At 49.4% G+C, this 14,426-nt stretch overlaps 1 protein-coding gene across 1 annotated transcript in view; it reads right to left on the reverse strand.

Annotated features, from left to right (window-relative positions):
• LOC147697156 (uncharacterized) overlaps nucleotides 1-14,426 on the reverse strand; it is a 1,724,744-nt gene that overhangs the window by 446,600 nt on the left and 1,263,718 nt on the right. The window contains exon 6 of the mRNA XM_086936112.1: nucleotides 6,871-6,944. Coding sequence (XP_086792238.1) covers nucleotides 6,871-6,944 — 74 coding nt within the window. The remainder of the gene's footprint in view (nucleotides 1-6,870; nucleotides 6,945-14,426) is intronic.

Below are 14,426 nucleotides of genomic sequence, written 5' to 3' on the forward strand. Positions count from 1 at the left end.
AATGCTCCTTGCATCGGATACTGGAGACTGCAGAATGACGGGCAGTGAGCATTCTCGCAAGTGGCAAACAGGTCCACCCGAGGAGTCCCCCACATCTGAAAGACGTAACGAACAACCTCCGGGTGAAGCCTCCACTCGTGGTCGGCAGAGAACTGACGACTGAGAATGTCTGCACGCACGTTCAGAACCCCGGCCAGATGATTTGCCATCAGACAAATCTGGTGGTCCTGAACCCAGGACCAGAGGCGCAGAGCCTCCCTGCAGAGACACTGCGACCCCACTCCTCCCTGCTTGTTGACATACCACATCGCGGTCGTGTTGTCCGTCAGGACTTGAACTGACCGACCGCGAAGGGAAGGGAGGAAGGCCTTGAGTGCCAGACGTATCGCCCGTAACTCTAGAAGGTTGATGTGAAGCAGCCTTTCCTCTGGAGACCAAAGACCCTTGACCTCCAGATCCCCCAGATGAGCACCCCACCCTAGAGTGGATGCATCCGTTATCACCGTGGCCACCGATGGTGGAAGCTGAAAAGGCTTTCCTTGAGACAGATTGCCTTCCACGCCCCACCAAGACAGATCCGCTGCAGTTTCTCTGGAGATCCTCACTGACTCCCCGAGATCTCCATTGTGTTGATACCACTGCCTGCGGAGGCACCACTGGAGTGCCCTCATGTGCCAGCGTGCATGGTTGACCAGGAGAATGCAAGAAGCCATCAGACCGAGCAGGCGAAGGACCTTCAGGACCGGAACAACCGCTCCATTGTGAAATAAAGGAATCATTTCCTGTATGTCGCGAATCCTTTGCGGAGGAGGGAATGCACGACATACAGTAGTGTCCAGTACCGCACCTATGAACAGGTTGCGCTGGGAGGGCACCAGGTGAGATTTGGGCACATTTATTGAAAAACCCAACCTGAACAACAGCTGCGATGTTTCTTGCAGGTGATGAAGCACCTTCTCGGGCGACTCCGCTTTGATCAGCCAGTCGTCCAGGTACGGGAATACAGGTATCCCCGACCTCCTGAGATGTGCAGCCACCACTGCCATCACCTTGGTGAAAACTCGAGGCGCAGTAGTAAGACCAAACGGAAGGACCGCAAACTGGTAGTGTTGCGATCCCACCGTAAAACGGAGATACTTCCTGTGCGACTTCAGGATCGGGATGTGAAAATACGCATCCTGCAAGTCGATCGACACCATCCAGTCTTCTTCCAACAGCGCTTGAAGAACCTGCGCAAGAGTGAGCATTTTGAATTTCTCCTGCTTGAGATAGAGATTCAAAATCCTGAGGTCCAGGATTGGACGTAACCTGCCATCCTTCTTGGGGATCAGGAAATACCGGGAGTAGCATCCCTGACCCTTTTCCTGCTCTGGAACCACCTCTATCGCACCTTTCTTGAACAAAGCCAGGACTTCTTCCTGCAAGCGAACAAGGTGGTCCTCCGAACAAAAACCCTGGCAAGGAGGGTAATTGGGAGGGAACTCCTGGAAAGGAAGTGCATACCCATTTTCTACGAGATTGAGAACCCAAAGATCCGATGTAACCAATTCCCAATCCCGTAGAAAATGAGTAAGCCGACCCCCCACCGGAGCCACATGATCCAGAATGGCGGATCTAGGGCTGCTTTGCTGCAGGGGGAGGGGGTTGGCTATTAGAGGAAGAGGAGGAGGAGGAGGAGACCTGGCGCCCACGACCACGGCCCCTTTGCTTTCCTCTGTAGGATTTATACAGAGGATTCTGGCGCTGCTGCTGCTGCTGCTGTCCTTGATTGTAGGGACGAAAATTGGATCTGCCAAAACCCCTATACTTTCTAGTCGCAGAGCCCCTCGTCTGAAGGCCCAAAGACTTCGCCGTAGCCCGACTGTCTTTGAATCTCTCCAGAGCTACGTCAGCCTTCTTGCCAAAGAGACCTGTCCCATCAAACGGTAAGTCCAACAGAGTAGACTGAACGTCAGTAGAAAAATCAGAGGACTTAAGCCATGCAGCCCTTCTTGTAGCCACAGTGGTGCCCATAATTCTGGCAACAGAGTCCGCCGTGTCCATACCACTCTGTATGACCATACGAGCTGCAGCCTGAGTATCAGCGACCACCTCGTTAAAGTTCTTCTTATCGTCCTCTGGAAGCTTAGCAGAAAGCTGTTTGACAGAGTCCATCAACGCGTGAACGTATCTCCCCAAGAGGCAAGTAGCATTGGTGGACTTCAAGGCCATGCTACCCGAGGAGAAAATCTTTTTAGCAGACTGGTCCAGTTTTTTTGAGTCCTTGTCTGCTGGCACCTGAGGGAAAGAACCCGCAGCCCTGCTGGAACAGGCGGCCTGCACTACCAGACTCTCCGGTGCAGGATGCGAGGAAAGAAATTCAGGGTCATCAGGAGCCACCCTGTAACGCCTTGCCACTGACCTGGAAACTGCAGGAGCAGATAAAGGCCTCTTCCAGACCTCCTTTATCGGTTCAGTCAATGCATCCGTAAAAGGAAGCGTAGGCTCCACAATAGAAGAGGGCGAATGCAACACTTCCGTAAGGATGTTGGGCTTGTATTCAACTGTGGGCAAAGTCAAGCCTAGCAACTCTGCAGCCTTCTTTATGACAACATGATAGGGTGCCAAGTCCTTAGATGGTGTGTCAGAAACGGTTGGCAAACCCCATTCAGGAGAAAGTTCCAAGCCACTTGCATCCTGAAGGTCCTCAAAACAATCCCCCTCATGCAACTCTCCTTCCTCAACCTCGGAGTCCACAAACTCCTTCTCCTCCAAGAGGCGTTGTGCCCTGCGCCTCGACCACTCCATACGGACCGAAGTCGATGGATCCGGTAACGACTCCGACGGCGCCGGAGCCGACGTCGAGCGAGGAGCCGGAGGACGGGAAGTGCCACGATCCGAATCCACCCGAGGCCGATCCGGAGTCGGCGAAGCCGCATGCGAAGTCGACGACCTCGGCGGCGCCGTACCGAGCCAAGGAGTGCAAGGCGTCGGCATAAACGGCATAAATGGGGCCGGGGCATAAGCCCGGGGCACACCCAAATTGAAAGACAAAGGACCCATGGGACCCATAGGCGCACCAGCGGGGTACATCGCCCTCGAGTAAACACCAAACATGGCGTTTAAAAACTGCGAGGGATCCTGACCTGGACCTGGAAAGGGTGGGTACGAACCCAACGGCCGCTCCGAAGGAGGCTGATCCGGCAAGGGCGCACCCTGGCCCTCTTGTTCTTCAGGCTCCACAACCGGAGTCGGTGCTCGAGGAACCTCTTCTTCATGCACCGATGAATGGTGTGACTCCAGATCCGGTTCCGGCTCATGAACTGGAGAACCAACGTGAGATTGAGCTGGAGAAGGAGACACGAAGTCCTTATGATGTTTTCTCGACTTCTTCCTCGAATCCGAAGACTCCTTGCCAGAGTGGTGTCTGGAGTGATGTTTACTCCTCTTATGCTTCTTTCTCGAGGAGCCCGAAGCATGGCCCGAGGCCGACTTGGAACCGGACCTCGACCTCCCTCTGGACCTTGATCTCTCTCTCGACCTCGACTTGGCCTTCGAAGCCGACCTCGACTTCGCCCTCGAAGCCGACCTTGACTTCGACCGCGACCGTTGTCTCGACTTCGAGCGCCTGGACACTGACCTCGAAGACCTTCCGGCTTCCCTTTCCTTCACCTTAGCAAGCAGAAGCTTCGCCTCCCGCTCACGCAAGGCTTTGGGGTTCATCTTGTCACAGGAACGACAGTTCTTGACATCGTGTCCCGAACCAAGACACCACAGACAGACGGGATGCGGATCGGTGATCGACATCATCCGGGTGCAGGAACCACACTGTTTGAAGCCTGTCTTCCTCGACAACATCTCCGGCGATGAAGCGAAATCCGATAGTGAAACAATTACAGCTAAACAGCGAATAGATACAAAAGTATCGCAGAAGATCCCAGAAACCGTTAGCGTCGACGACGCGGAAAAAAGGGAACTGACGTCATCACGCCGACGTGGGCCTTATGTGGAGTCGGTGCCGTCAGACGGAGTCGCGCGCGAAGCCGTGCTCCTATGACGTCGTCCACGCCGGCGTGCTACGAAGAATTTTCCGAACGTTGCTGACGCAAGGGGGGATATTCACAAGGTGACAAGGTGAGGAATCCACACGGCAGATGTATCTATCAGAAGGTGCTCTAGCATGAGCTGAGCCTGTCTGCACCATGTCCTTATAGCTGTTTTATGATATCGCCATACCATATACTCTTAAGTGCATTATAATCCTCGCGGTTAATGCTAACTTTGGTTTGGCTTTATCCAAACATGTCGTGTAAGGTGTCATACGCTTTGTAATACTACCCCCTCACCAATTCTGGCAACATGGGTAGCATTCCACCCTTCTAGAGGGAGAAGACATGCTGAAACTACTGTACCCGGTTAAAGTTAACCAGAGCCCCAGCATCACAAAATAGATGCTGCTGCCACAGACACAAGTCTGACCTCCTGCTGCTGAGAGTCCTTCCAGTCACAGAGGTTTGGACAATAGGTTTCCTGCCTGGGGAGGTGCGAGCACCACCCCAGACAGGACTTTGTGTATTGGGACAGGGAGGGCTGAATAGATTGAGACATTGCCTTGGGCACACTAGGTGCTCCATGCATACCCCAGTTCAAACTGGTTGCTGGGGCACTCCAGCCCCAGCTCTGGCGTGAAACTGTGAAACTGGACAAAGGAGAGGGGGTGTAACCACCCCCCTTCCTGGTCCCACCCACAGGAGGAACCTCGTTAGTAATCCAGCCCCTTTTAGTAGTCTAAAGGTAGGAGCTGAGTCCTGAGACTTTAGATTAATCCTGGAATCGACTTGAAATGAAACTCTGGACCCTCCGACATTCACCTGAGCTGAAGACTGAAGAATCTCCCTTGTGGCCAAGGAGTGACCACCCTGGGCAACCAGGCACTATCGAGCAATCAACGGCTTGCTTTGTCCCTGTTCCCGCCGGAACCCGAGCACAGAGCCCGACAAGATCCGGACTCCCAGACCTCCTTGACCCCGCTGCACGACTCCAGCACAGCTGAGCACGCTGGAAGGCGTCGAGACAAATGCAGTTGCAGCTGTTGTTTGGGAACACGCACTTTGGTCATATGAGGGTACACAAATCGGAAGCAGACACTTGGAGAGGGACCTTTCCAGGGAGAAGAGCATGACAGCACCTCTGACGTAGATCTACCATCTACAGACTGAGGTACAGGGTCTGCTGATAATGCCAGGAGATCTGCTAATATATAATCATCTTGCTTCTATACAATGGGGGGAAATTTAGGCTGCTCTGTCATTCATTATGACAGCTCCTTTTATGATTTACGGACTACTATCTATGCTGAACGTATTTGTGTTAGGCATTTTTCTGCTGATTGTGGCACGTATACTGCATAGTAGAGCATGTTAGTTAAAATAAATATTTGAAACTTGTTTGTGTCTCTGTCAGATCTTATTGTGGCGAGTACAAGAGTGTGAGCGAAAAGGTGTTTCTTGCAACCACGATTCCAGAGAGAGTCAGGAGTGTTCTGTTCTGGGGTGTCTAATCACTTGCTCCTCTGTGAGTGAGTAGGAGGACAAGTGAGACACTATAGCTAGTCGGTCTCGGGCTCAGGGGTACTAAGGTGGTAGGATAACACAGCCCCTACATACCAAGGTCCCATAATCCCCTGCATAGTGCTGTGTTTGCTCAGAATCCCTGCAACACTAGTCCTTTGCCTAGCTGTTTGAATCTGCCTTGAAGTGGAGGAGCCACTTCCCTGCACCCTGCAATCACCAAAAGCAATGTACGGTTCACTGTTCTGCTGACCACCTGGTCCACAATGGAGCAGCCGCCCAGGAGGAGGTCCCTGTGCTCCAGGAGGTCAGATCCATCTCCTCACAAAGTGGGAAGATGCCAGGACCAACCAGAGCTGCCCTGCATAAATACCCGGGTACTGGACCCCTTGCAGCAACCAAAGCTTGTTTGAAGTCCAATCTGGACTCTAAAGCTGAAATGACTGACCAGATGACTAGGGACATCAGCATCACATAATCCAGCATCAAGAGTGGGCCAGCTGTCCTGTTTTGCCCCCTCTGCAGGTCTAACCGAGAGCCGTGAGTGCCTTTGACGCATGGGTCCAGCCGACCAAAACCCTCTGCCACTCAGCTCCCGAGCCCGGGTCGACAACAACCTACTGTGCTTCCCTGCTCTCAGGACTGTCATGAACTGCCCAACCTGTTGGGAGCTCAGGGACTTGTTGCCAAGTCCCCCTCTGAAGCCTGATTTTAGCCCCCCTTCTTTGCCTACAGTGTAGAGTGCAAGGCTTCCAACCCATCCAGCACCTCTATACCTGTACACTGCAGGGCAGGTAAACTCAAATGCCTTTTTCTCAATAGGAAAGCATTACAGGGCAAAATCCCATAAGTGCTACAATTTCACTTACCTATAAAAACGAATAAAGCAAAAAGTACTTATCCAATTACGAAGTTCTTGGTGTTAAAATATATGTAAAAATATTTGTCATTTTTCTAAATTGGTCTCATGTTTCTTCTTGAGTGTGTGTCTCATTTATTGACTCTGTGTGTTCAACAAATTATTAACACTAACCTCTGATATGCCTAAACTGCTAGCCCACACTACCACAAAAGAGAGCATTTGGAATTATTAATTTAAGCCCTGTAAGCCAATAATGGTCGTATTGACTTTCTACATAGCTTACTTCTTTTTGGTACACTACATAAAAAGCCAGCATCCTGCTACAACATACCTCTCAGGAAAAAGTAGCAATATGGATCAATAACAATGACCAAAAGTATTCAATCTATTTGATCATACACAATTTACTACATTGTATAGTTTAGCATGAAAAATACAATTTTAAATAAAAAGGAAGACCTTCATTTTTGTCTATGTTCTGTACGGCTGATTCTTTAAAAGAATGAATTTGTTTGATTGTAACTGTTCTTGCACTGAAAAAAAGGAAAAAAGTCATGGATTTGTATGTTGTCTGAAAGATTATTTAAACTAAATTATGCAACATTTCTAACCAACACTTTAAAGTTATTTTCTTAGATATTTCAACTGAAAATGTTTACAATGAAAACAGAAAAGCAAAAATGTATATGCTGAGTTATTATTTGCCTCCATTTGTTTAAATATTTCGGGCCTCGTTTAATAATTGGTGAAGGAGTCCCATTTTCCAAGCCTTTCAAGATTTTTATTACAGATTTTGATATACAAGGAGATCTACAGTCATTCAACACACTCAAATCAAAACTTAGTACATTTTTAAAAAACTATTACAAAATCGAAATAGTTTGCAACACATCAATTCATTTATTGGGCAGTAAAGCAACCAGGTTGTTGTTCTTACTAACCTAATACCATATTTTAGAATAAGAGATTTAAAAAAGATACATCTGGGAGATTTTAAAGCAGAGCAAACAAATAGAAAATGATACAATGTTTGTATATCACCCTTACATAAATTATACAACTTGTCGTTCCATCTTGATCACCGCATAGCATCTGTAACACTGTTTGAAGGAAGTCAATTCAGCCTAAGTAACGCCTTATCTGGTAGGGACGCTATTTAGGTACAGATTCCTTACCATAGAATTATCCGCAGGCATCAAACTGAATCCATAATTTTTTCATGAGCAGTAACCCTGCACACCAGTAGGTGGAGTTGTTCGGCTCCATGTGGCATAGTCTGCGCTAGAAGTGACATGAGTGGAGCCTCTATAGGCTCCAGCCCAGCAGTGACGTCAATTTCTTTTTGCGACTTTCCACACCCTCAGCAGGGAGCCATGAAGAACACTGACCACTTGTGTGGAAAACTAGAGACCTGAAAGGGGAAAGCCCTGTCCCTGAAAATCCGTTCACACAGCGGGAAGGATGGGTGGGTTTGAAAGGAATCTGTTGCTACACAGAGTCTTTACCAGATAAACAAGTTACTTACCTTCGGTAATTTTTTCTGGCAGATACAGTATCTGCCTGTGGATTCCTCGCCTTTTGAATTACTCCTGTGCCATCATTCCACAGAAACTTTTTTCCTAGGTCTCCCACATCGACGAGGACGTCCCAATGACACGGCTCCATTCGCGACTCTGTCTGACATCATCGGAGCCACAAATAGACCTCGTTGGCGTTCTGATGTCAGTTCCACCCATTTTTTTCAGTGCCTTCGAGGCGAACAGGTGGACTGACATCATAATTGATGTACACACAGTATACAATATAAACATAAATACACACAGTATAAAGAATCATAGACAAAGCATTTCCTATAAACGTAAAACAAGGCATTCAAAATTCACATGAAAACAACCATGTCAAAAAATAAATACATTTTGAATATCAAAAGGAGAGAGAGGAACCGGAAGGCTAGTTCCCTACGCCAAGAAATGTATATGCAATCAAGAAGAACTAGCTAGTGCTAGAAACTGTGTGGTTTGTCAGGTAAAGAAAAACGTTTTCATATGAAAGCCCTCACCCACCAACCTAGTTGGTGGCATGTTTCTTCATCGGGCCCCACCCTGAGGCACCGAGCGTGCCCCACGTGTGCTACGATGCCTGTTTACAGCAGAGCAGGTTTTTGAGGAGTGTGCTGTGATTGTGTGAGAGTGTGAGTTAAAAGACTGTCCTCCGGTCCCTTTACCCACAGTGGTTATTTAATAAGTGGGCTTTTTGGCAGTAATAAAAACAAGGCTGATGTGTCTGGAGTTAGCAATGGTCTCCCACATCCATTGTGGTCAGCACGTTTCAGCCAGGCCTTCAAATTGATCTGGCTTTCTTCAGGATCTGATGTGCATAAAGTGAGTGGTCAAAAAATAAAATTAGGAAGACCAATTATGTGCTGCACTCGCTAAGGTGCACTATAGGTAGAGGGTAATACCCTCCCGAGATCAACCTGTAGGAAGAAAATGACATGTAGGACAAGACAAACAAACACACAGTTTTGACATTTAGTTGCTATAGTAATGTAACTGAATAACGTAATAGCACATAACTCGTAATTACCTAGTACCATCACCTCGATATCACACCTGTTGTTATTTTCCGAATATATCACGGACACCACGGCATTCTGTGCAGAAAACCTAACAAAGCATAATAGTAACTAAATGTCAAAACAGTGTGATTGGCAGGCATAATTTTTATTGCAATGCAAAAGCTGACAGATAAGTGAGAATATCTACATTCTGTCTTTACAGGCAAGACATCTCGCAGTGCAGTAGATGGGAGCAAAGGGAAGGCACCCAGGCCAGAGGCGAGAGAACAAGAGGAGGAACCGTCGCCTGCAGGGCACACAACCCCACCACCACCACCAACGCCACCACCACCACTACCACCACCACCACCACCACCATCACCACAGCTCCAGACAAGGCCGCCATCACCACCATCACCATCACCACTGCCACAATCAACACCACCAGCACAGTCAGGCCTGAGGCATGCCGTGGCCACCCTCCAGCAGATGGAGGTGTCCGAGGAGGACAGCACAGGGCGCCAACAGTCGACAGTGGCTGAGGAGGGATCAGAGTCCCTATCAGAGCGCACCCACACATCCTCCAGACGCCCCAGGGCAAGGGCAGCCAGTCCTCCAATCCAGGGCCAAGGTGACAGTGTGTTAACTGGGCTTGAAGGCAACATGCTGAAGGTCCAGCGCCTGCAAGGGAGAGCCATTAGGTCAGTGCAGCGGGAGATGGCACACATGAATGCGCAGATGCATCGCATCGAAAAGGGCATCAGTGCCATTAACACCACCATGGCTGAGCTCATGAGTGACGTGGCGTCGGCTGTGAGGCAGCTCTGCAGCAAGTTGGAGGAGGACCGCCTGTCTAGGCGCAGGGAGAGGCAGAGACTGGATGCTTACACCACGGCAGTGAACCGCCTGTCCACTGCTACCTCCCTCATGTGCAGACGCTCCATAGCCATGCAGAAGGAGATTGCACACTGTAGTCGGGGTGTGGCTAGGGGGAGGGTCACAATGACCTCAGCACTTGAACTGCTGCAAACAGAGAAGGTGGCCACTACAGCAGATGGGGGGGAAAGTGAGGAGGCTACTAGCCATAGTAGCATTACGCCCTCTCCCACCGAGACCAGGAGGCGCAGCAAACGCCACAGCACTGGCCAGGAACATACTGGCAGTGCAGACAGTGGGGCAAATGAACGTGACAGTGCAGCTCGTGGGCGCAAGAAAAAGAGCCAGCCATGGTTGTACATTAATGGGTGATGTAACCCATAGGTGTATGGAGACTGCTTCAGATCTTTGTGGTGTGCACTGGTCATTAAAAACCACCATTCAAATACAGTAACTGGCTATGTCTCCTTACTCACTCAGAAATAGTTGCGTGTTATCTCAGTCCGTCTGTGTCTCCCATCCGGTGCTGCTGCCACACCAGCTGCGCAGGGCTCTGGCTGTGGATTGTCTTCACCCTCGTCCTCAGAGTCAGTTAGTTCCACCGCTGTTCCTTTCTTTGTGGCAAGGTTATGCAGCATTGCAAATGTTGCTATTATTTTGCAGCAGATGATGGGGCGCTACTGACCTGGAACCTGCTTTTTAGTAGTCCAAAGGTACGCTCCACAATGTTGTGCATGCTTTTATGTGCCACATTGTATCTCCTCTCCCTTAGGGTGGATGGGTTGAGGTATGGAGTTAGTATGAATGAACGGATGGCATATACGCTGTCTCCTAAATGTGAAAGAAAGTGCCATTAATTTGGGTCACCAATACGTTCATCCAAGGTATACATCAGGGTGTGTCACATTGATTTACCTAGAAGGAATCCTTCTCCAAATTCACCAGCAGCACAATGTCAGTAATGATGAAGTCTGCTTCACATATCACCTGCACGTTGATGGAGTGAGTGGATTTGCGGTTGCGGTATATGTATTCTGTATCTGCAGGTGGGCAGATTGGTATGCGGGTCTCATCGATGCAGCCTATTACATGTGGGAAGTGTGCCTTTTGGTAGAAATTCAGCTTTGTCTTCTGCAGCTCCGCCTGTGTGCTGGGGAAGCGTATGTAGTGATGTATTCTCTGCATCATGGCGTCCAGAAAAGAGTTGAAGAAACGGGACAGGCAGCTCTGTGACACACCACCTGCTGCGGCTAGCACACCCTGGTAACTTGCTGAGGCCTGGAGGTGCAGGCAACAGAGCACCTGTACATGGTTGGGTTTTGCTTGAGCCCTTGGTGACTGATGCTCCAGGTATGGTTTCAGGTCCCGCATCAGGTCAAGGATGGTGTGTGGGTGTAGCCTGTACCTGTCATGTATTTCTGGCTTAGTCATTTGGAACAGTGTGACACGCAGTCTGTACACACGCTCTTCCTATCTCCAACCCCTCACTCCTGCTGCTCGCAAAAGTAGCCGCCTTGCTATGACGTAGAGGGCCGCCATTGTGTTCACACTGTTGCATTTTGGGGATTTTTTTATGCACTGCACCTGATTACCACCTGCTCTGGGTCAGTGGTAATTACCGATTCTTAAATACCGAATTTGGAAGAAATTGGTATTACCGAATTTTGGTACATCGCATTACCGATTTTTTACCGATTCCTAATTTACCGAATCGGTAATTTGGGGTTTCGGTGTCGACCGATTGGTAAATAAAGAAACGGTAATTGTTTCCCTTTAATTTACTGATTCTTTATTACCGATGGCATTCGGTAATACCTACATCGCACAGGGCTAAATACGGTCAGTAACGCTGAAATTTACAGAATTTCGGCTTTACCGACCTGTATTTAGCCACCTACATCTAGCCCTTAGACTCCCCGTGACTGAAAAAGAAGGTGCCGGTCTAAAATGCAACTGGTGATCATGTAAAGTGCTCTGATATACCTGTGGTCGAGTTGCACTACATGAGGACCTTGTTTGTTTATTCATGAAATTACTTTGAGCAAAGCAGAGAGGATGTGGCTTAACTGCCAGTGCGGCCCACTTTGAAGCCAGGGAAGCAGGTTTGGCTCTTGGCGTTGTCTCAAACATCCGGTGATTCCCGGCAAATCACTTAGAATCCCCGTGACTAAAAAAGAAGGTGCCGGTCTGAATGCAACTGGTAATCATGTAAAGTGCTCTGATATAGGTGTGGTCGAGTTCGCACTACATGAGGACTTTGTTTGTTTATTCATTGAATGACTGAGCAAAGCAGAGAGGATGTGGCTTAACTGCCAGCGCAGCCGACTTTGCAGCCAGGGAAGCAGGTTTGGCTCTCGGCGTTGGCTCAAACATCTGGTGATTCCGGGCAAATCACTTACAGCCTGATTCATGAAGTAAAATTGCGCCCGCAATCGCTGCGAAAATGCAATTGCGGGCGCAATTTCCGTAATCGGCATTCAACATCTAAAAAGCGAATTCGCAAACACAGAATAGCGAATTCGCTATTATATTCGCAGAATCCCGGCAGGTGAGCATTAGCGAATCGGAAAATGCGAGAAACCACGGATTCTGCGAAAGAAATAGCGAATTCGCTATAGAATCGCAATCGGTATTCAAGAAAAATCGCTAATAGCGAAAAACCCAAAAATCGCATTTTGCGCCGCGCTAAATAATGACTACTCAAAGCAGGTGGTAACCATAAAAGCCATGCAAAAATTACTTTTAAAAAACCGTTGTCCAATCACCAACAGGTTCTGGCCTGACCAATCACACATAAGGACAATCATCAGCAGCAGCATTAGGAGTCCCACAATGCCAGGAATGTACATGGTGGTGAGGCGTCGAAGGCTACAGCGATTAGCGCGGAGGAGACGCAGGATCCAGGACAGGATATTCCGCCAGCGGGTCACCTTGCTGGGCCAAACCAGAGAGCAGATATATGCTAAATACAGGCTGACTGGGGAAATGATAATGCAGCTAATACAGGACCTTGACCCCCTGATGCAGCACCCAACAAGCCGTACCAATGCGGTGCCTACACATGTGCAGGTATTGTGTAGCCTGCACCTCCTGGCCTCCTGGAGTTTCCAGGGGATAGTAGCGGCTGCTGGGGCGATATCCCAGCCCACCATGTCACGCTGCCTCCACACTTTTGTTGACGCCATGCTCACCCAGCTACACCGTCACATCAAATTCCCCGCCAGCCAACAGGAATTGGACATGACCAAGCTACAATTCTACAATGTAGCCCATTTTCCACATGTGCTCGGATGCATAGACTGTACCCAAGTCGCCATCTGCCCACCAGCTGCCATGGAGTATATGTTCCGCAATAGAAAGTCCTACCACTCCCTCAACATCCAGATGGTCTGCAATGCTAAGACATACATCACTGACATTGTCGCACAGTACCCAGGGAGTACCCATGACTCCTTCATATTCCGGCACAGCGGCCTCCACACACGACTGGTCAGGGGAGAGTTTGGGGAAGGACACCTACTTGGTAAGTACACTTTGTCGACAATGTCACATTGCTAAGATGTAACAGCGCAGCACAGGCAATCACCATCTGCTCCTCTCATTCAGGTGACAGTGGCTACGCCCTCCGTGAATACCTCCTGACCCCATACCTCAACCCTGCTACACCCCATCAACGGCGCTACAATATTGCACACATACGGACAAGGAATTGCATAGAAAGGACATTTGGCCTGCTCAAGAGCAGGTTCCGCATACTGCACAAGACAGGTGGGGCCATGTATTACAGTCCTGCAGTGTGCTGCCGCATTGTGGCTGTCTGCGCAATACTACATAACATTGCAACCAAGCGCCGGATACCTGTCGACATCTCTGGCAGTGAATCTGAAGGGGACAACCGGCCACCAGCACATGCGCGCCATGCACGTGGGGAGAACTCAGCTGAAGGCCACAGACGTCGCAACCACATCACAGTGAACAGTTTCTAGTACACCCTCTTCCATCACCCCACAAATCAACAATGCATGCAAAATGTAATGATGACACAACGCTAATGTGTGTAGCAAAATAAATGTATTTGTTCAAATCACAAAAAAGGTTTCAGTTCAACAATCTCCCACTAACAGTATTACATCATACTGCAGTGTCATAGGACATGGCAGGCTTAAAGTCAGCCTGTGCCAAGTAATGTCAAATGTTCTCAAGTGCGCCTACTGCGCGTTGCGCCCAAGCGCCTCTGAGGGGCATCCTCTTCCGGGGCTTCAGGACCTGGCGTGGGCCTGGTGCTGCGGCTGAGTGGTGGGATTTGTGAGGCTGAGTGGCTGCTGATGCTGGATGCCCCCTCACTAACATCATCACCCCCCACAGTGGATGGTATTGCTGGAGGGTGTAGTGCCGTAACGGCCGTGGTGAGGTGCTCCAGGACCCTGGTCATGTCCTCACTGCACTGGACAAGTTGGTGCTGCTGTGTTAGGGACCGCCGCGCCAACAGAGAAGTTGCATTGGCAGCAACATAATTCGACCTGCTGTAGGAGGCCAGCCGGCTCATGAGTTGACGGTGGCGGCGGCGTGCTGCACTGCGCTG

Source organism: Lissotriton vulgaris, chromosome 8 (genome assembly GCF_964263255.1).
Source record: "Lissotriton vulgaris chromosome 8, aLisVul1.2, whole genome shotgun sequence".
In the NCBI taxonomy this organism is placed as follows: Eukaryota; Metazoa; Chordata; class Amphibia; order Caudata; family Salamandridae; genus Lissotriton; species Lissotriton vulgaris.